This window comes from Coptis chinensis, chromosome 3 (genome assembly GCF_015680905.1).
Source record: "Coptis chinensis isolate HL-2020 chromosome 3, ASM1568090v1, whole genome shotgun sequence".
In the NCBI taxonomy this organism is placed as follows: Eukaryota; Viridiplantae; Streptophyta; class Magnoliopsida; order Ranunculales; family Ranunculaceae; genus Coptis; species Coptis chinensis.
The window spans coordinates 98,421,634-98,443,297 of NC_141458.1; the positions used below are offsets into that span (position 1 = coordinate 98,421,634).

Genomic DNA, 21,664 nt, shown 5'->3' on the forward strand with positions numbered 1-21,664 from the left:
GCCTCAGTGAAGGTTATGTCTCCTGAGCTGTGGCTAGCTGGTCGTGGAACGGTGGAAGCTTGTGAGGAGAACTTGTATACTTCTTGGAGAGTGCCAACTCTTCTCCTCTTCTCTCTAGAGAATGTGACAGAATTGTCTTGGAAGGTGATCATGTTGATCGTCCTGTTATTATCTCTATCAGATGAGTGCTGACGACACTCATGACGAGACCACTCATTTGAGCGTCCTTGAGCGTAAGAGCGTTCCTTGTTTGTGTTGCGTTGTGGAGTTTGGCTTCGCTCTCTGCGAGCCATGAGCTTGTGGCGCAGGTCGCCATCGGCAATATCAGTATAGTGCTTGATATGCCCTACTTCCATGAGGTCTTAGAGGTAGTGCTTGATCCTCTAGCATTCATTGGTCTCATGACACTTTGCTTTATGGAAAGCGCAATATGGCTTTCCTGGTGTGTCTTTTGGTTGTTTTACCTCAAGTCGGTAATAGGCTGCTGTTTTTATTTTCTCTAGTATGTAGCTTGGAGATCTTGTCAGCACAGCGAACTCATGTCGCGTTTCGTGTGCGTCTTGGTACCAGACTTTTATCCTTGTGGTCTGGGTCGCTTTTTTAAGGATGGGGCAGCGTCTGAGATTGCTGCGACTTCTCTTTGTTCACATTTGTGGTCTAAAGCTTCCTGTAACTTTATATACTTGTACACGCGAGTGTATATGTCTTCCAAAAGTTCAGGACACTCCTTCATTAGCGACCTGTATAGCCAGGTGTTTCTCTCGAGAAAGAGAAAAAAAAAAAAGTTTAAAGCCCAAATTGGAAGGAAAAAACAACTCCGAAGTCCTACTGTCGGGTCTCCTCAAAGGCTAAGAGTCACAAACAGTCACACAGGTGACAGGCCATCCAAATTATGGCTATTTCCAATTGTAATCAGATTTTCCCTCCCTTAATTCGTCCTCTCTCTTTCGTCCTTCCCGTATACGAGTTAGTAAAGAAATGGACCGTCTATAAAGAACGGAATTTTCCAAATCAGTTTATTTGTATTTAGGTTAACGCTTCAAGTAAAAACAAGAAATAGACTTTTACTTCGATTGGTTATATTGTTCTCAAAAACCTTATTATCATCTCCCTATAGTTTATCTTTGTTTTTTTTTCTTTGCTGCAACTTCATGATGGATGATGAAAAGCTCCTCGCATCATTGTAAGTCATGTCCAACCTTTTTTTCTCAGCATCTTGTCTTTGCTTTGTTAGATTTGCATATTTTTTCTTTTCAGATTGTAATACTAATCGAAACATGTAATTTTTCGTTGTTCACATAGTTCCCACATGTACAGATGTACTTGCATGCATATATGAAAGAGAAGGGGTGGCATGAAACTGCAGAGACTTTCAAGAGAGAAGCTGGTGTTCTCGGATCTGGTGATATAACACTCTTGAGTAAGAATCCTCATCTTTTCTTCCCTTTTTTATTTATATTATTTGTCTTTTCTTTCAAAATAACGAGCAGTATACTAAAGGTCGACTAACAGCCAGGGCTACTCTCAAAACTCATTTTGAAGAGTAGAAAGTTGCGTTTGGATCTATGAATTGCAATTTTTCATGGTTCAAATTAGTTAGGACGACATCCACTAATTTTACCGAGTCTCTTATGGAAGACTACTAAGAGCGTCTCTAGGTAGTGGAGGCATCCACTGCATGTTTGAGGCCAAAATTTGATGCAAGTATCTGTAAATTTTGACTAAGAGCAAGTCCAATGGGGTGCTAAAGGCCATATGGCACCCCAAAAACCAAATAATCATTCTAATGGGGCTGTGCAGAAATTGTGTCGTCTGTCTAATGAAATTCTACTTAAATTTGCAACTAATGGATGGACGGCAGAGTTTTTGCCGTCTGTATGCCTTTACCACTTCAAAATAAGAAACCATCATTGGAAAGGTTTTTGTGCTTTGTGGCTGCCAAATTTGACACTCCTACCAAAAGGCAAAAAAAACACTATGTGGCATCTTTTAGCAGGTCCTTCTAGCAGTCCTCCATTGGACTCGCTCTAACTCTCCAACCAAGTAAGAGTTGCAAATTTGGAGTAGATACTATAGTCGCGCGACACTCCCAATGTCACCCCAAGTTGAAAAAAGGAAAAAAAAATAAAACCCACGCGACATTCTCACTGTCGTGCCAAATTGAAAAAGTAAAAAAAAAAAAAAACCACGCAACATTGGTAATGGCGCGCTACATTGTCACTGCCACACCGCATCTGCATATGAAACTGCAAATTTGCCTCTATAGATGTGGCTAGACAATTGATACCTCCACATTTGCCTCTACCTAGAAATGGTTTCCGAAAGGTGGAGGCAAATATGCAGTTGATGCCTCCACCTAAAGATGCTCTAATAGTGTATACTCTGTTTCATTCGGTAAGCTAAAGTTATTACCATATACATCTATCCTAACTTGCACAAATTAATGAATTATGCATAGTGTAAGTTAAATATGAAGTAAAACTAGTAGAAATTGCATTATCGTGTATTCGTGTTTGAAGCACAGCAAAAAAAAATGTTGATTTTATATACCGTTTAATTAGAATATCCTTTGCCACATGATCGTGTCATGCCCTCTAGTTTCGTGTCTTTTAGAAGTCACAAATTCCAATTTACAGTTGACCAATAACAATAGCAGAATATCAACCTCGTTATGGATTAATGTGTTAACATTTTTGTTGATTTTTTGTAGAAAATGTTGAGAGTGACATGATGAAATGGTGGAACTACTACCTCAAGCAAGTTCCTTCACCGGTAACGAACATTCACACTTTTCAATTAATATGAACTTTTTCCAAGTCATTAACTAAAGTGAAGTCTTTTTTGCTATGCAGCAGCGGATAGAAATATTCACGAAAGTTTTGTCAAGAAGTGATTGTTTGAAGCATCTCGTTGTTCCCAGAAGAAGCAAGGTTATGGATTGTTTGCCAAATCCGAAAGACTCCAGTAATGGAATAGAGATTCTTATAGAAAATGAAGGGGAAACGTATAAATTTACGTATTGCTATAGACAAAGCAATTGCACTTTTATCTTTTGTGGACAATGGAAAAAGTTTATGGCACGAAAAGGACTTAAAGATGGCGATATAATCATTCTAGAACGCAATGAAAATCAAAAGTATGTCATGGCATGTAAGAAAGGAAGCCGTTAGGACGTGGATGACTAGTGCATTTATCAAGAAAATAGAGTAGCGTTCTTTGTCTTTAGATTGTCTTTTAAATGGAAATAGATATTTGTTTGGAATAGTTATTACTCACTTGCTATTTCTTTTAATCTCCTTGACTTTAGACTATCTTTGCAAGGAATAATCAAAACTTGAATCAATATCATGCGTCCAATTTACCAAAATTTTGAGAAAAGAGCTTGGAATTTCTAAGTAACCACCACCCTGCTTCTCGCATCCCAATTTCGAAACGTAAACCTTCTCTGTAAGTTCCTCTTATGTTTTTTTTTTCAGTAATTCAACTCTTTTGTTACTTTTTGGTCTAGCTTCATTAGTTACTCCGCTGGATTACTAGTGGCATTTTATAATACATTTATCATTTTATGAGAATACAGTATGGTGGTGTATCAATGCGCATAATTTCATAAATGTACTGAGGATCCCAATAGGGTTTCTGAGAATAGGATTCAATTGAGTTGTTTGGCGACTGACTGAAATGTAATAAGAATAATGATTTCAAAAAATTAAAAGTAATATTAGTACCAATTCATTGTATGTTCTATCAAAATTGACCTAATTGTGCCCAAATTCTTGTAGTGGGATTTAGAATATTGGTTTTGCTACCTGTTACCCAGAATCCCAGTTTTGGAGATTTTATGCACCTGTCACTGGCACACAGTTACTTCCAGTTTTCTGTTCTGAAATTGTTCTGGTCTTTTATTTGTAGGTCATGTAAGAAGAACAAGTCATTGATAACTGTTAGATGCTGCTCGATCAGTTGAAAAATCTAGACATCTTTCTGAGAATGAAGCAATTAGAGCTTCATCTTGTGACTTGGGTGATAGAAGGAATGGATATATTTGTGGATCATCTAGATTTGACCATGGTAAGAACTCCATTGGGAAAACGTTTTGCCTGTGTTGCATGGGTACGGGTATGAGTGTCCAATTTGGACACCGGTACGGAGATTTGGACACGGCATGGTCTAAAAAGCTGATAGGTAGACACGCCTAATATTTATTTTAATTTTAATTTTTTTTATTAGAAAAACGATTTGGCAATAAGGTTATTGAAAAAATAAGTAAAATTCTGTGGTTACAGGATCTCTCAATTCTAATATTTTATGTTTCTGTGGGTCATATCTTATAAAACATACATTATTCTACACCTCTTACTGTAAAAGTGTAGGTGTCGTATTTGGGTCGTGTGTCCGCGTCAGACACGCCGACACGGGAGTGTTGGACACGGCAACACGAGACACAACAGAAAATATGAAGTACCCATGCAACAGAGTGTTTTGCACTACAGGAGTATGGACGTTTGGTTAAACTGTGTCTGATAGTCCTTCTCAGTTCACACATGAGAAAGTTGGAGTGGTGCTTCTGAATCTTGGAGGGCCAGAGACGCTACATGATGTTCAACCATTTTTGTTTAATTACGCCCTTTTCCACACTTCATTTTATATGCTTACTTCATATTTTGTTCATAACACATGACAATTTTACTGGTTGTACTATTTTTGTTGTGGTAGGATATTATACGGCTTCCCAGACTGGTTCAGTTTCTTTAGAGACCATTGGCACAATTGATTTCTGTTCTTAGGGCTCCAAAAAGAAATAAAGAGGGGTATGCTGCCATCGGGGGAAGATCACCGTTGCGCAAAATAACAGATGAGCAAGTAAGTTTCTTGCTACCTTATTATGAAACAGTATAGTGTTGCCTGGTTGGCGTCGGGATTCCTGATTTGATAGCTTTCCATGTTTTGCAAAATACGACATGCTACTTGTTTTAGATATTTGTTTGGCTTGTCTATATAAACAATGAAATTAACAGTCGGTAATGTTTGTAGTCACAGGCACAGGCACTGAAACTGCCTTAGAAGCAAAAAAACTACAGGCGAATGTATATGTTGCGATGAGATACTGGTATCCATTTACTGAGGAAGCTGTTCATCAGGTTTGTTCTTAAGATCATAAATAATGTGATTGGTTGTTGGTCTTTTTAATATTGTTTCATATCTGCAATTTGATCACTGGAAGGTCTTATTTATAAGCACACTGCCCTTCACTTCCTTTACACAATTTTTTTTCCTTCTTCTTGTGTAAGACTGGCATCAATTCCAGTGACCTATTTACACGACTACACAAAATCTTTTCATAAAGACCAAGACTTGATTATTACATCATTCAACCTCAATATGTTCATTTTATCCAAAATGAACATATAGATGCTCATACTCGGTCGGGATACTCGGCTCTTACTTTATGTTGGATTATTGACGAATGTGGAAATTCCAAGACTTAATGGAATGGCACTATTGTTCATTTCAAGGATAGTAATTGCAAGTTGACATATATGCAGCCTAATGAACAGATTAAGAAGGACGGAATTACAAGACTTGTTGTGTTACCTCTTTAATCTGAATACTCAATCTCTTCCAGTGGATCAAGCATACTCCTCCTCCAAAGTATCTTCAGGTAAGGATGTGATCAATATGAACCACTTCAAGTCATCAGCCATCTTTTTTTTTTTTTTTTTTTTTTTATCAATTCCTGTAACATGTGTTTAATATCTACTTACTTGGCTTACTTAATTGAATAGTTTCTGTATCTATCAGGGAAGATTCATATCTATCAAGGCTACCAGTTTCTATTATAAAGTCATGGTATCAACGTCAAGGTTATATTAATTCCATGGCTAACTTGATCGAGAAAGAACTACAGAGTTTTGCCAAGCCCAAGGAGGTAGGTTTGTGCAAGTTCAAGTGTCTTAGCTTCAGGAGACGGGCTGCTTATCTTTCTATACAACTTATAGGTGATGATATTCTTTAGTGCACATGGGGTGCCGATTACCTATGTTGAGGATGCTGGAGATCCATATAGAGACCAAATGGAGGAGTGCATCAGCTTGATCATGCAGGAGCTTAAAGCTAGAGGAATTGGCAACAACCACACTGTTGCTTACCAGGTTATTTTGCAATTCTAAGTTTTAACTTTACGTAAGTGTTTGTATTGAGTGAATAACCACACTCTTGCTTACCAGGTTATTTTGCAAATCTAAGTTTGAACTTTACTTTAGTGTTTGTATTGAGTATTTGACAATTGATACCAATTTGTTCTCAATTCAAACTCTCGCCCTGGTTAATCACTACTTTTCTTTTTTTTCTTTCCATTTAGTCATTCTTGGCCCAAAGCATCAATTCTGTCTATCTTTTGCAGATTAAACAGAAGCAGCTATAGCTTATAAGTCGTGTTTACTAAGAAGTACTTTTACTGTACGAGGGCTTTAATAACTCTTCTAATACTAAATAGTCGTGGTAATATAATAAGTTAACTGATGTTACTTTTCCTAAAATTCTTATTTTATAATTTTTTTCTTCTTCTTAATATATCTCTATCTCCAATAAAAAAAATTGTTACCAATCTTTGCAGAAGACAAAACGGACCCTTTGAGCTCTTGATGCATGATGAGATTTTTTTTTTGAATGATAGCTATGGGGTTGGGCTGACCCCTACCTGCATTCCTTGATCAAAATCTTACATAGATTGTTCCTCTTGTATCCTCCTCAATGATTTTAGTCAATTGTTCATCTAGAGGGGGTATAAAATACAAAAGAGCCTTGAGAGAGTCTTTAACACACTTAGCTAATAAATCTGCAGCCCTGTTGGTCTCCCTATAGCAATGGTTGACACTACTGTAACTGAGTTTCTTCCTTTTGCTCCCGATAGATAGTACAATATTCTGACAATATCATGGTGGTGTAGTCAAGCCATTAACTATACTCACAGCAATCATAGAGTCAGAGTACACCTGTACTTTGGTAATGTCATGTTTCAGACACCCCTCTAGCCCCGCATCAATAGCCATTAGCTCCTGTGGAAGTATAGACCTCTTTGGGTTAGAGCCCATGTAGGCAAAATGCACTGTGCCATCTTCTTTTCTTGCAATACCCCCGAATCCTTGGTCTGAAGGAGTCAAAGACCCATCCGTGTTTAATATATAGTTCATACTGATTAATTTGTTATGAAATATAAATATTGGAGCCCAGTGCTTTTTCACTCACATTTGAGCACTATAATCTGGAGGCTTTATTCTACGCAGGGGATTTTATTGTAGTTCATAAGTACTATTCAACTGAATTGTATGTGTGGCTGTCTTGGTTTTATAGCCTATTAATAACTTATATAGAATGAACATATGCTGTTTCAGAGTCGAGTTGGTCCTGTACAGTGGCTGAAGCCCTACACAGAAGAGGTTCTTGTTGAGCTTGGCCAGAAAGTTGTAAAGAATATGCTTGCTGTTCCAGTAAGGTACATTTTGATATTTCTGGATAATCACGAGGGTGGGTGATCATTGTTTGTTTTATTTTATGTCAGCAAAGTGCTATTTGACTTCCAGATACATTTTATTTCTGCCTTCATACTGCCTGCCATCCATAGGTTATTGTCAATAATTATAGTAATTGGGTTATCATTGTGAAAAGTAAATAAGTATATTTATTTTAAGTGGGTTATTGTTGGGGATCTCAAGATTTGATTCTCTTTATGGAGTTCAAGTCAGATAGGGACAGCCAGAATCTGTAGAGATATGAGGGACTTGTGAACTAATCTCTGTTAGAAATTTATGTATACAAAATCTAATGTTTTGAGAGTTGAACACCAAGGGTTCCTTATATAACGTATCTCTGGAATTGCTTGATTCAACAAAAGAATCAAGTTCTTCCTTACTTTGCTCTCCATTTGTGACAAGTTGTCAAGGTGATCTTGAAATTTTTATTGAACTAAAACCTTTTATCTTGACTTTCAGCTGTGTAAGCGAGCGCATAGAGACTCTTGAAGAGACTGACATGGAGTACAAAGAATTGGCTCTTGAATCAGGCATTGAGAACTGGGGCCGAGTGCCAGCATTGGGGTGCACCTCTTCTTTCATTTCTGATCTAGCAGATGCGGTGATTGAAGCTCTTCCTAAAATTCTCCCGAAAATTCAGCCAAAAAGAGCATGTCGAGATATACCTTGAAACTATGTTTTGATTCATTATTAGCATTTACTTTTCTTTTCTTTCCAAAACTGATCTCTACCTTCAAGAACTACCTATAAGAACAGAACCACAGCCTTCTTTTGCTTATATACTACAATTTACAGCAAGTTATCAGTTATCACTTAAACAGTATCATGTAGCGTGATGAAAAGAATTCCTTTCAGTTGTAGCTTGGGAAGATTTAGTCATTGAATTTTGTTTGTCACAGCTTTCGAGATTGAATATATCATAACACGAATTGGGGTTGAGCAATGTGTTCAGTATCATATAAATCTATTGACTCTTGTCATATTTATCTTAACCCAAGGTGGTATGTTTGGCTCCCAAGTATATTTTTTCGAAAATTTCTTTATATTCGTTTGATATAAGAGGGAAAATGTTAGTTGTTGTTTTATTCAAAGAAGAAAGGAACACGAGATAATGAGACAATTTTTGCACAGAAGCCTCTCATTCACGAATTTAGCTTGAACGATGTTTAGGGCCTCATATTACTGGTTGATGCAGAATTAAAGTTTATCTTATTGAATTCATTTATATTGAAGTTATTTGCAAATATCGGACACTGCTTACATCCAATTTTTCTTGAGATAAGTAACTTTTTTTATGTTGACAGTAATGAGGTTGAAACGAATGGGAGGTGTACCAACTTGAATATAATTGGGAATTTTATGGTGCTAACGATTACACCTTTTGCTACGAATTATGAAATCAGTGGGTTAAGTTTTGTTACATATGAATTCAAGGAAACTCCAGTAACTGATGGCGTCAGTTGATGGCTTGTGCTGTTGAACAAATTTGTTCTAATACGTAATAACTGACAATCTGACATGGAATATTGACAAACATTAAGGAACATTGGAACAAATGAACAAGTACATAATAGTTTCGCATCAGTTAGGGTGGGGAACGGACGTGTTCAGGTCGATATGCCAATATTTGAATCAGAACCTTCTGATAGTATCTGACCTCGAATTCGAACCCAAAATCCAAATTTTTTACAAATATTTATACTAAATCCAAACTCCAAACCCAATGGGATAACACTAAAAATATAAAAAATTACCCAAAACACGTATAAATATATCCGATTTGAATTTAAATATGGTTATAGAAATGTATCCAAACCCAATATATTCCAAGGTTTAGGTCAGGTTCAATTCTCTACCTAGCCATCAATGTCGTGACAAAATAAATTGCCATTTTCTAATAATCAGGAAGGTATATAATATATCGTACATTATGGATCGTCAACTCTTCCAGCCCTATGTAATAGTGAGCAAGAACTGACGTAGAAAATTGACATATGTATAGTGACGTGGCAAATGATACATGTTTTGTATCATTTGTGCTACATGTCATGTATGTGTAAGAGGATGTTACATGCATAGTTTGGGATTTTAGAATTCCATAAATCTGAAACACCTAAATTCACAATATTTCGATTCTATATTGTTTTTTGTGAAAAAACGAAATATACAGTGGAATTCTGATACCCGTAAACACTAGATACATAACATGTATCATCCACTACGTCATTTTATCAGATGAATGTGTCAATTTCCTGTGAGAGTGTAAAATTATTGATTGTCTCAAAAACAAAAGTCGTTCAAGAGGCACAACCTTATCTTTTTAAGAATTAAGATGACCCAAGATCAGATGAAAAAATGGACAGGTCAAAAGGGGTTTAATGCACATGCATGTGAAAAATCAGATTACAAAGAAGGACGAACATGCAACATTTATTAAACGCGTTAATAGAGTACTTGATTAAGGTGAGACATAATAGAACTGAGTACTTGACAGAGACCAAATCAGGGTTGCTGCAAACAGTACGAATATGTGGGCGGATAGTGACATGCTCACAACATCATTACCATGCTGTTAGTCTGGTCCTCTATGTGATCCACACCGATTGGTGATAGCCTTGTTCTTTTGCTTACTTCATGTTGTTTCTACAGTTTGATATATAGCCAAGCAATAAGAAATTGGGAGATCAGAGTCATATCTGCGTGTCCAATACACTTATATGATGTGTTTTGCTTTCTAACAGTAGAATTGTGATTCATGAGTCAAAAGTCGAATTTTTTATACTATTTATGGTAGAGCATATGACAATGAGCTGATCCAATGCAGTTATGCGAACATGGTTTGACGTCCAAGCGAAGGCAATATATAGCAAGTGAGAGTATTGATCCCAAGAGCATATGTTTCTGTCTCTAAAAAGAAGAAGAGAAAAAATTGTAAACGTAATATTTACATGCATGTATTGGTACAAATCTCCAACTAAAATTAGTAAGGACATATGGTAGGTCTCGCCCAAATTAGAGATCGAGTACGTTAACCATTCAATGGAGTCGTAGGTTCGGCTTCTGAGTCCCCATGGCTTAGTTGATTGTCATTCATGAATAATCATAGTGTTTATCTACTACTGCAGTACTACATACGCTGTATATATATACCCTCTCAAATAATCTTTTGAAATTCAGAATTTTGAAACGAAAGAAATTTGGAGATTTCAATGCTGGTATATGTTGCAATTTTCTAAAATAGAGGTATAGACGTATAGTATCGCGCAAGATTTTGGTTTTACACATCTTAAAATTTCGGCAATTTGAGATTGTGGAGTATGATTTTATTATAGTAAGATAGGAATTTTGTACGTGACAAATATTTTTTTGCATGTTAGCTAGGGCCCTGGTACCATGTGAATTTTGTATGAGATTCTCACATAATGCTCCATCTCAAAGTTACGAATCATTTGGCAAAGTTTGGACTTTGAAGAAAGGTTAATTAAAAGTGGGCGATCGAGTTGTTACTTCACTTACTTGTTAGCATGGCCTCATGACTCATGAAGATCACTACGATTAACCAAAGAGAATTTTCGTGCTTTAATGTGTCAGGTACGGTTCAAGTTCGTAAAAATGGTTGCCAAATATTTATGGAACATAAAATTTGAAATAATCTCCTTGAATTTTAGACTACATCTATCTTTGCAAGGAATAATTAAAACTCGGATAAAAAATTTGAGAAAAGAGTTCGGAATTTCTAAGTCATGATATGTTAACTTCCAAACAAATTTCCTTGAGAACTTCTAGATGCAGACTGCAAATTCAGGAATCGGAATAACAAATAGTGGGAAGAATTTGTTGAGAGGGTGAGAGTGTACCAAAATAGAGCACAGAGAAAAATAACGTTGGAGAATAATGGAGTTGCTTTCAATTTTCAGAATAATTATTATTGTTCGAAATGGAGGGCGTGAGGGTCTGCCATAGTGCCATGGAGAGCTGAAAACTGAACTTAGAAATTTCAGAAAATAGAGTGTATGTCTTGTTTCAGTAACCCGAGTCCTGAAATACTGAAATACTTTGTATATATGTCAGAACATTCTTATTGAGGAAAAACTTGTAACATGTTTTTTACCACCTTTGATTATACAGCGATGAGAGTCATGAGACTGAGTACTATATTGCAGATCCAGATGTGGGGAAACCATTCCCATTACTCTCTCATGTAAATTTAACTCAAATTAATAGGCAAGGTCGCAAGCAAGTCGCAACTCGCAAGGACTAAGGACGTAAGGTTACAATGTTACATTGATACTTCAGCGATGGACGACGTACTTTCACATGCGCCAAACACTTAGCGATACCTTGCAAATGATAGATAGACACTGTCTCCTGCCTGGCTTAAAAATGTCAATGTTTGTATTCTTTCCTTTAATGCTTGACGCCTTGACTACTGGTTCCTTTATTCAATGTTTATGGAATAGGCATTCAATGTGGTGGGGAGCTTTGGCCTTTAAGAAGATTCAAGTAACTGGCACGCAATACTAAGATGCTTAGATGCCCTACACATCTACACTTTGGTTAATTTAGCTAGCTCAGCTCCTTCCCGGATCTTTCTCGGGGGAATTTATGAACTACGTACACATTCACAGTTGCACTGATGCAACCTCAGCTCAGTATGTAGAATGTCAAGTAGAACAATATTTTCAATTCATTATAGACTTAAACAAAATACTTATGACTGCAAAATTAACATATTTATCGGGCATTGTTATATTTCATAATCAATTATTCTACAAAAAAAAAAAAAAAAAAAAAAAAAAAATTTTTAAGTTCGTGCAAAATGATACAAATTTGCTGGGAACTTTAGTGTATGTAAAATAATGAACAAAGAATCATCTTATGCTGTTGGTTTGTGGAATTGTGTACACATTTTGCAGTTTTCACTTTTCACAAGATTGTAGCGATGCAACTAGTTAAGTGACAAAGTGCGCTCGCTTACTGTCAGTTTAGCTAGCATGAGTTGCACCGACTCCTCACTAATCTGGTCTTCTCTCCTCCTTTAATACCCTCACCTGCCCACTCCCTCTTGACTATAAAACTTTAATGGTTCACTGCATTCTCCAAGAAACCAAAAAAAATCTACATACCATTCTCCTCATAAAAATAGTTGTTTCTTCAAAACATTCTTATAATCCTATTAGCATTAGTGCATTGTCATGGCTCATACACTTATGGGGTCATCACAACTTAGAGCAATCTTCTTCACGTTTCTCCTTGTTCACTTCTCATTGTCTATGAAGTATGTTGTTGGTGCTGATTCAATGGACTTGGAATGCTTAAAGGTTCCTTCTACTAATTTCTTAACATCTCTCAGGACTACAATTGAGGCAATAAGAAGTATAGTATCTGTAGTGGCACCGTTTGTTAATATAATCGGTGATGCTCGAGAATCGTATGCAGTAGCTGATTGTCTTGAGTTGCTTGATTACTCGACGAATGAGTTGAATTGGACTATACGTACAACAGAGAATACCAATGGTAATGTTGAATGTGTACTACTTACAAATACTTTTGTGAGTTTACCCATGCTGTACAATATAATAGTGAAGTCCCTGTCCTAATTATTTAACAATGGTCCCAATAAATCATAAATAACACAAAAAAATGAGGTCATGCATAGCCAAGTTTAACTACAGAAAACGTTTTTATGTCCAAAGCACACAAATTTGATCTAATATAGTGACTATACAGTTGATTGTGTGTGTGACACTTCGAGTTAATAGTTGATGATCACATTAATGATTTGTAATGATTTCTACAGCTAACGTTATCAGCACTGGCAATCGAAGATCCGACCTAAAGACATGGTTAAGTGCGGCATCAGGGAATCAAGAAACATGCGCTGATGGATTTGGTGACAGTAACAGTATCGTCAAAGACCTCATTGTAGGACCACTTGGAGAGCTTACATCTCAAGTAATACAAGTACTTGGCATGGTAGCTGAGGGTCCATCAGGTGGACATGCCGAGAGAAAAGCACGGGAAGGTAACAATTTTCCATCTTGGATGAGAGTAAGGGACCGAGGACTATTACAAGGTCCAGTAAATGTAAAAATGGCTGATGTGGTGGTGGCACAAGATGGTTCTGGAAACTTCACAACTATCATGGAAGCAGTCTTAGCAGCTCCTGATTATAGTGCACGGCGATATGTGATTCATATAAAGAAGGGGTTGTATAATGAATATGTGGATATAAAAAAGAAGAAATGGAATTTGATGATGACTGGAGATGGAATGGGTGTTACTGTTATCTCGGGCAATCATAATGTTGTTGATGGTTGGACTACATTCAGATCAGCAACATTTGGTAAGTTGCACATGACTATTTTGTTTACATTTCCACAATGTAAAATGTGGGGCATTCTATTACTTGCCTTCATAAAGATTAAGCTAATCAACAACTTTGGCGAAATTTTAAGTATATGATTCTCAAGTCTATATTCTTTAACACATGTTAACTGCTATAAATCCTGTGTTGTGTTACTGCAGCTGTCTCGGCATTGGGATTCATAGCGCGAGATTTAACTATAGAAAACACAGCAGGACCTTTGAAGCATCAAGCAGTGGCACTTCGAAGTGATTCAGACCTTTCTGTTTTCTTTCGATGCGATATCAAGGGTTATCAAGATACATTATATGCTCATTCCCTTCGCCAATTCTACAGCAAATGTACAATTACAGGAACTGTTGATTTCATTTTTGGTGACGGTCAAGTGGTTTTTCAAAATTGTACAATACTTGCAGGGAAGCCTCTCGCAGATCAAAAGAACACAATAACTGCACAAGGCCGGATACAACCAGGACAAACCTCTGGTTTTTCTTTCCAATTCTGTAACTTTTCCGCGAATTTCGACCTTCTTCCTTCCGTGAATTCAACTCATACGTACTTAGGCCGGCCCTGGAAACAGTACTCAAAAACAGTTGTCATGCAGTCTTACTTAAGTGACGCTATAAGACCTGAGGGATGGACTTATTGGAATGACACTACTTTATATTATCTGGAATCCCTTTATTATGCAGAATTTGAGAATTATGGTCCAGGGTATAATGTTACTAGTAGGGTTAAGTGGCTAGGTTATCATCGACTCAATGACTCAAGGCAGGCAACTAACTTCACGGTATCTGAGTTCATCGATGGAGACTTGTGGTTGCCATCAACAGGCATCGGGTTCACAGCCGGTTTGTCTACTTAGGCTATTTTCAAGCTGATATATGTTGTAAATTAATTTTACAAGAAGCATTGGCTTACAAGGGATTCAACACCTTAGTTGGACACGGGATCTGGATTTAGGCAGACTACACAGCCATCCAACTCTTGTCTTCTGATGTGTTTTTTTCTTTGTTTCTTTAAATTTTGTTGAGTCACACAAGGAGGAGAGGAAGTAATGTTCTTATACTTTATAGCAATCATTAGATTCACAGTGCTTCTGAACATTCTAAATTACCTTTTTTTCCCTTCTCCATTATTTTCATTCTTCAGAATTCGCCCAGATTAACTTCATAGATTATAAGAGATACTAGCGTATGCCCGTGCCTACGGCCCGCGAGGCGTGGAGTAATTTGTGTTTGGAACTATCAAAAAATCTTGAGTTCTTAGTCTGTTAAGTTCTTGGTATATATCTTGTGAAGTAATATCTATATATAAAAAAAGAGTATTGAACTAATTTTTTTGATGGTCAAAATGTTAATGAGAAAAGTAGTCAGAAATAGATTTCATTAAAGAAAAATAGATGCCGTTATTAGTTCCACTATAGAGGAGTTTCTCCCTTGCAAGAGACAAAAAGAAACTGAAAGCTACTTTGGCCACCCCGATACAATGTTTTTGCCTACTTGAACTGCTTCATATGTTAGCTTCTTGTTGGAGTGGAAAAGGCGAGGTAAGTGGAGATAGCGGATGTTTTGAATCTGTTGAAGTTGGATCCCGCTGCAGCTGTGTAGGCTCCCATGTTGGGAAACACTAACCAGTCGTTCACCTGGAGTTCCGGCAGCTGAAATCCAGTGAGCAATGTGTCTAGTGCATCACATGTTGGTCCAAAACTGTTGATTCATATGTCCTCGGTCCTCGACATGTTGGGTTAGCACGACTAGATGAGCATGCTAAAGGAGTAGCCTTCACAGTTGCATGATCGTGATAATATGCAGTTCATTGACCCGTAAATCCCATCGTTGATCCAAGACTCCCTTAGCTCTCCTCGCGCACGTTTTCCAATTATGTTGGTGGCTAATGTGAATGATGTTTCAAAGAAAAAAACGTCCAGTTTCGAAGATCACCGTCAAACCCGGGATAGTTAGCGAAGTAGGCCCGAGAGGCGGTGTGAATGGTGGATCGCGGATCATCCTCATATTGGTGGCCAACACAAAACCACCACCAATGTTGAGAATGTGCATATGAGGCATGCCAAGTCTTGTCATTTGTGTCAAACACCGCCTTGGCGGCAGCTATTGCACCGCTGTAAGCACGCGGAGTGTGTGGCTCCACTGCCCACATGGAAAGAGACTCGGATACCACCGGGCGATGCGGCATGAGCTGCTTGAAGAAGTGGAGTAACCTCTTGAGGCAATGCCCCGTACTTAGGACCAAGAGGGCATCTTGCACCACCATCATCCGGGGCCTTGAGTGAATTAGGAGGGAACATTTGGGGTGCCACTTTCAGTATCTTCTCAACTTCTTCTCGTGAGTCGAAGGTGGTGAGGTTGACCCGCTACGCTAAGCTGCATACGATATGAGCTTGACCTTGCTGTGGGGTTTGCATAAACAATTCGATCCGGTGAAACTCCAAGTGCTAAGACGGCTTCAATTTCAGCTGGCTAGCACAATCAAAGCCCGCTCCTAGAGCCGCAAGTGCACCTAGGAAGGCAGGCTCGGGATTGCATTTGACAAAGATAAAAGGGACGGACAATGGGCATGATAATGGTCCATTTCTCCATTAGGCTCACTAGAATTCCCAAGTCCAATACATAGAAAGGGTCTTTCACCTCTTGCTTCTTTGAGATGTTGGACATAATAAAAAATCTGTCGATCCATCCTTTGATAGGTTGGTAACCTTCCTACCACTTCATCATTGCCGCACCCAAGACCGTCTGGAGGCTTGTGGTACTTGAACCCATAGCTCAAAACTAGATAAGAGTATAGGACCAGGTAAAGAATACCTAAAAAAAGAGGGATGAAGAAAGGTGGATAGCCCCGGTAAGCTTTGGATTTTGGAAGTTATTTTCCTTACCTCAACGAGTATTTATAGAAAACGCTAAGGTCGCCTTCACCACCATTTGGTGGAAAAAGGATAAAAAGAGGTCTATAATTGAAATGCCTTTTTGCGATCTTGGAGAATCAGCACAAAGGTTTGCACTAGGGTAGGTCTCAGAATGCAAATCCAATACTTTGAGAAGTCTAAAAGGAAGGGCTCGTTAATAGCACGGGTTCCAGGAAATAGGGATTGTTTTGTTTTACAGTTTTACTCTTTATTAAATATGGAGTTTATTTAGTACACACGGAAGATGTTAGAGATCCTGAATCTCTTTTTCAATATCTCTATTGTGGGAATATTTTGATACGACCACTGCCATTTTAGCGTTGGGTCTATATAACATCGAACGAAGAGTCATAATACAATTGGAGTAGGGTTGTTATATACTTACTAGGGGTTGCCCGTTCCTACTGCCCCACGATTAACAGTCAAGACACTTACCTTTTAAACCGTCACACACCAAGTTTTTATTGAGTGCTGTATTGGGCGCCACCAGAATTACATTGGGCAGCCTCCGCCCAAGCCCAAATCGCAAAGCCCAATACACCCCCCACTTCCATCGCCAAACCGGAAAAACCTCCCTTAACCGGTCATCTTTCTCGCGCAAACCCTTCGAACCCTAACAAAAAAAACCCAAAAACATATTGAACCAATCCAATCATGATTTAATCTAATCGCACCCAATCAAATCCAACATTCGAGCTTTTGCAATTTCGCCATTGAAGCTTTTGCAAGTTGGGAGAGCGGTGAAAGCTTGAAATTTATTTGGAGTATAAAAGAGACTGCTGTACTTTTTTGTTCTTCTGGCTTTCATCATCACATTTTACATTGCCTTTTGCTAATATAACCAAGCGTCTTTGAGAGAAATGCAGTTAGTTACCAATATCTTGTTGTTTGCAATTCATATTATGTTTGCTTTAAGGGTGATTGTTTATTATTAGTGCTCTCTGCTATTGAGTAGCACATGGTTAGCACCATTCATTCGCGAGAAATAATTTTGCGGAAAGATCACGGAGTTGTAATCTGTTTAAGAATGTTGTTGTTGCTTATGAGCTATCAAACACATCATAATACTATTTTCCTCCGATCGCAGAGCAATGTAATTCTTTTGAATTGCGGTTTATACCGACTCTCCAACACCCTATCTTTGCAGTGTAGTGAAGACTTGACGCTACTTTTGTTAGAGATTATTTTACATTCTATAAAGTTCTCCATTTTAGTAATAATACGCTTAGAGAACTACTAGTCATACTACTAGAGGGGGTAGCATGGTGATACCCCCAAACGTGTGATTTAGAGCCTCGTTTGAAAATTAAAAAATGAGTTGCTTTACATCTTGTTGCTAAACTTTCATAGTGCTCATCTTTCATACCTAGTATTTTCCTTTAGGGCTTGATGTTATAAGAGAAGATACTTTTACCATTTTATGATTAGTGTCTCTGTACATTCTGTTACTCACCTTTTATATTGCTTATGTTCTTGAGTCTTGACTAATGAGTAATGACCTTGATTACATGCGCCTTTTACGAGTACTTGCTTAAGGTCCGGATACTGGGGAACAAAACTGAAACTTGGTAAAGCATTATAGGTGAGAAGCTTTTTCTTTGGTTATCAAATTTCTTGAATGTACAATCAAGGTGGTTTTTTTGGGTGGTTTCCCTATGCTTGACGAGGGACGAAATTGTATTATGGGTTGAATATTTTATAGGGTGGTATGTACATATGGTTGTTGGAAGGATGTCATTATTGATTTCCGTGTTATGACGAGTTTAAGTATACTAAATGTTGACCAAACAAAGGAAACTCTGCTTGAAATTGATAGAATTTGGATAGCATAACTTTCATTCTATTTCTTCATATATACTTGGAGTTATCATAGCAAGCTTATAAGTCTATTAGTTTTACATTAATCGATGATCTTTTTTTTTCTAGTGGTTTTCTTTGTACATTGTTTATTTAAATATGGTTTACTAATACTTGTTTTATTTTTCTTTGTAGCGATGGGTCCTCGATCAAAGAATGTGAAGAATGTAGCGAAAACTACATTCAAGGGTGTTAAGAAATTGTTTGGTGGCGGTTCCTCTAGCGGTGATGCAGTTGGAAGAAAAAGACATAGGGCAGACGGCTTAACGGCATCAGCGCGTAGAGGGGACCATTTGGAAAAAGAGGTTCCTGAGGTTCCTGAGGTTGATTCGTTTAGTGAAGATAGTGTAGATAGTGTAGATAGTGATACTAATGTAGGTTTAGATGTAGGTTTAGATGTAGGTTTAGACAAAGGGAAGAGTATAGTAGAAGAGGAGAGTGAGAGTGAGGAGGAGAGTGAGGAGGAGGATGAGCAGGATGATGATGTTGAAGAATATGTGGTAGAAGGCGTACCACCCGGTGGAAGAAAGCACCTCCGGTATTGGATTTCGTAAGAAAATCCAATGATGATTTGGAGTTTCAAAGAGGTGTGTATGGGGGAGGCCCGTATGAGTCAGAGTTGTTGTATGACTATGCGGTGCATGTCGCTCGCGATGTTTGGGAGAGAAGGGTAATATTTTGTTTTTCTTGTGTACTTTGATTTTCTTTTACAAAATCTTTTGTTTCTGTTCATATATATCTAATGCGTGCTCGGTTGTTTTAGGAGGATCGCGGGCGTTGAAGTGTGTTTCACACTTAGCGAAGTTATCCCAATGGAATTTCAAAAATGAATGTGAAAGGTCTCCGGAGATTTTGCGGCAAATTTGAAGGACTGGGTTGTTTGATCTCGTGGAAGGTTATCACGAGCATATGGATCCACCATTGATCTCTGCGTTTGTGGAGAGATGGCATCCCGAGACCAACACCTTTCATATATGCCGGTTGGGGGAGATGATCGCGTGACTTTGGGCGATGTTGTCCAAATCTGTGGAGTCACTGATTAGAGGAAGAAGCGGTCTGAGACGGTGAGTGAACTTACAACAATCGATAAATCTCTTTACATCTTGGTGCGGGCTCCCTATTGATTTGATTAGGGCGGAGATGGAAGCTAGCAAGTTCACTTCAAAAGTAAGGCTAGAATTCATCCGGAGCATTTTTGCGAACAAGATTCATGATAGCCCTATATGTGTGGCTTGAATGTGGTAGAGAAGGCCTCGAAGTTTCCGGGATGTTCAACGGACCGTTAGAGCTTTTATTCTTTTTTCTTTGGATGTGCCGTTTTTCTTGACAAGTCCGGACTTTGGAGTGCCTATATGTTATCCGAGGCCGTTGTTGAAATTCATGAGATAGAAGAGTATGCATGGGGTCAAACAATTTTGGCGTTTTTATATAGAGGTCTCCGGCCACACATGTCGCGAAGGTGAAAGGGTTCTGACAGCTATATGACTCTTCTACGTAAAATTTGAGTATTTTAGAGTTTATTTTTTTTAATGTTAATTTTATTACTCTATCAATATGTTAACTATTTGTGTATATCTAGGCATGGATCTATGAGTATTTTCCGGTATTCATGATGTCCCAAATTTCAACTATATCTCGTCCCACCGATGCTCATAGACACATCCCGGTCGCTTCCACACTATTACGACCAAATAATGATGCATTGCAGTTTTATCGGCGATAATTGATGATTTGAATGAGTTCAATGTAAGTATTAAATTCAATGACAATTTGGTATTTAAGTTTGTTTATATTTATTTTTTAGTAATTGATCATTAGAGTTGTTAATGATACATTTGATTTTGTTTCAGGTTGTTTGGCATCCCTACAAAAATATAAGAGATACAAACCCGATCGATGACATTGCATTTTTTGAGGGATTGCTATGTTTTTTCAACATTGTCGAGCTTTATCTTTGTCGCGCAAGGGTGGTGCGTCGGTTGGGTCACGCGGCAACTTGTACCTAGAGATCCTCCAATGCCAAATTAGAGAACAAGAACTGTGGCGGACGCGGGGTATGAGGTGAGTTGGACCAATATTGGGCAATTCTATCGAGTCGTGGGGCGGAATCCGTGATTCAACTCGCAGAACCGAGGACCTATTTCGTCTTATCCATGGGGTGTCATCAAAACTACATGACTTGGTATGCGAGGAATTCTCATGTAGTTTTGGTGAACCCCGAAATTTCTTCCTATTCATCCCTCCCCCGGAGACACTTTGCCTAACTGCTCACCGATTGTAAGTATTGTGATTTTTAATTGAGTTTCTCTAACTGTGATTTTTTGCATTCGATTGGTAACTTATCTTGATTTTTCTTTTTTTAAAATGACGGCGTCATCGATGAAACCAAATCGTTTGCTAGAGAGAGGTCTGCAATTGGCTAGGAATGATCCGCCAGAGGAAGCAAGGTCCTCCTTCGAACAGCGCATAACTTGACTAGGTGCAAGTACATTGGTGGGCTTATAGTTGATTTGTTTCAGGTTTAGGGTTTGTAACTTTGTAATTTAGTTTGATGGATGTAATTTGTTTTTTGATTTAGGGTTTGTAATTTTGTTAACTTGAATGAATTGATGGATATGATGTTTGCATAAATGTTTGAATGGAATTTAATGTTTAGGGTTTAGGGTTTAATGTTTGAATGTAATTTGTTTGAGTTTAGGGTTTAATGTTTGAATGGAATTTTATGTATGGATGAATTTGATGAATGAGAGTGTTTGATATCCGATGTGTTTGAATGGAAAAGTGGAATTTGATGAATGAGAGTGTTTGATATTTGATGTTTAAATGGAAAAGTGGAATTTGATGAATATGAAAGTGTTGTAAAACAAAAGCGAATTTTGAAAATTTTTTCTTCCAAACGACCGGCCCATCGTTTGGCATAAAGGCCAAACGACCTCGCCAGATCGTTTCTCCTTTATACCAAATCCACCACGGCAGATCGTTAAACTT

General features: G+C 37.9%; 3 protein-coding genes and 2 pseudogenes across 5 annotated transcripts; 4 read left to right on the forward strand and 1 right to left on the reverse strand.

The window, feature by feature from the left end:
* Nucleotides 1-707: 707 nt before the first annotated feature.
* Nucleotides 708-3,367, forward strand: LOC147512022 (AP2/ERF and B3 domain-containing transcription factor At1g51120-like). 2 transcript variants are annotated; one of them, XM_086603604.1, is made up of 5 exons: nt 708-1,183; nt 1,303-1,420; nt 2,711-2,772; nt 2,853-3,150; nt 3,308-3,367. In XM_086603604.1, exons 2-5 carry the CDS (start codon nt 1,318-1,320, stop codon nt 3,325-3,327), a joined length of 483 nt encoding a protein of 160 aa, XP_086459730.1. In that variant the 5' UTR covers nt 708-1,183; nt 1,303-1,317; the 3' UTR covers nt 3,328-3,367. The 2 variants fall into 2 exon arrangements, with proteins under 2 accessions (XP_086459730.1, XP_086459731.1); XM_086603605.1 differs by having other exon boundaries at nt 2,853-3,136.
* A 620-nt stretch (nt 3,368-3,987) lies between these two features.
* LOC147512023 (ferrochelatase-1, chloroplastic-like) lies at nt 3,988-8,468 on the forward strand (annotated as a pseudogene). The gene is made up of 8 exons (XR_015216061.1): nt 3,988-4,068; nt 4,714-4,860; nt 5,038-5,138; nt 5,556-5,659; nt 5,800-5,926; nt 5,997-6,149; nt 7,392-7,492; nt 7,989-8,468. The product of XR_015216061.1 is annotated as a ferrochelatase-1, chloroplastic-like (transcript).
* Nucleotides 8,469-12,621: 4,153 nt separating this feature from the next.
* On the forward strand, nt 12,622-15,029 carry LOC147512024 (pectinesterase/pectinesterase inhibitor PPE8B-like). The gene is made up of 3 exons (XM_086603606.1): nt 12,622-13,046; nt 13,330-13,875; nt 14,058-15,029. Exons 1-3 carry the CDS (start codon nt 12,725-12,727, stop codon nt 14,759-14,761), a joined length of 1,572 nt encoding a protein of 523 aa, XP_086459732.1. The 5' UTR covers nt 12,622-12,724; the 3' UTR covers nt 14,762-15,029.
* A 223-nt stretch (nt 15,030-15,252) lies between these two features.
* LOC147512025 (ornithine decarboxylase pseudogene) lies at nt 15,253-16,676 on the reverse strand (annotated as a pseudogene).
* Nucleotides 16,677-18,391: 1,715 nt separating this feature from the next.
* Nucleotides 18,392-19,230, forward strand: LOC147512026 (uncharacterized). Its single transcript, XM_086598631.1, has 2 exons — nt 18,392-18,401; nt 18,812-19,230. The coding sequence occupies exon 2, from the start codon at nt 18,814-18,816 to the stop codon at nt 19,228-19,230; it is 417 nt and encodes a 138-aa protein (XP_086454757.1). The 5' UTR covers nt 18,392-18,401; nt 18,812-18,813.
* The last annotated feature ends 2,434 nt before the right edge of the window (nt 19,231-21,664 follow it).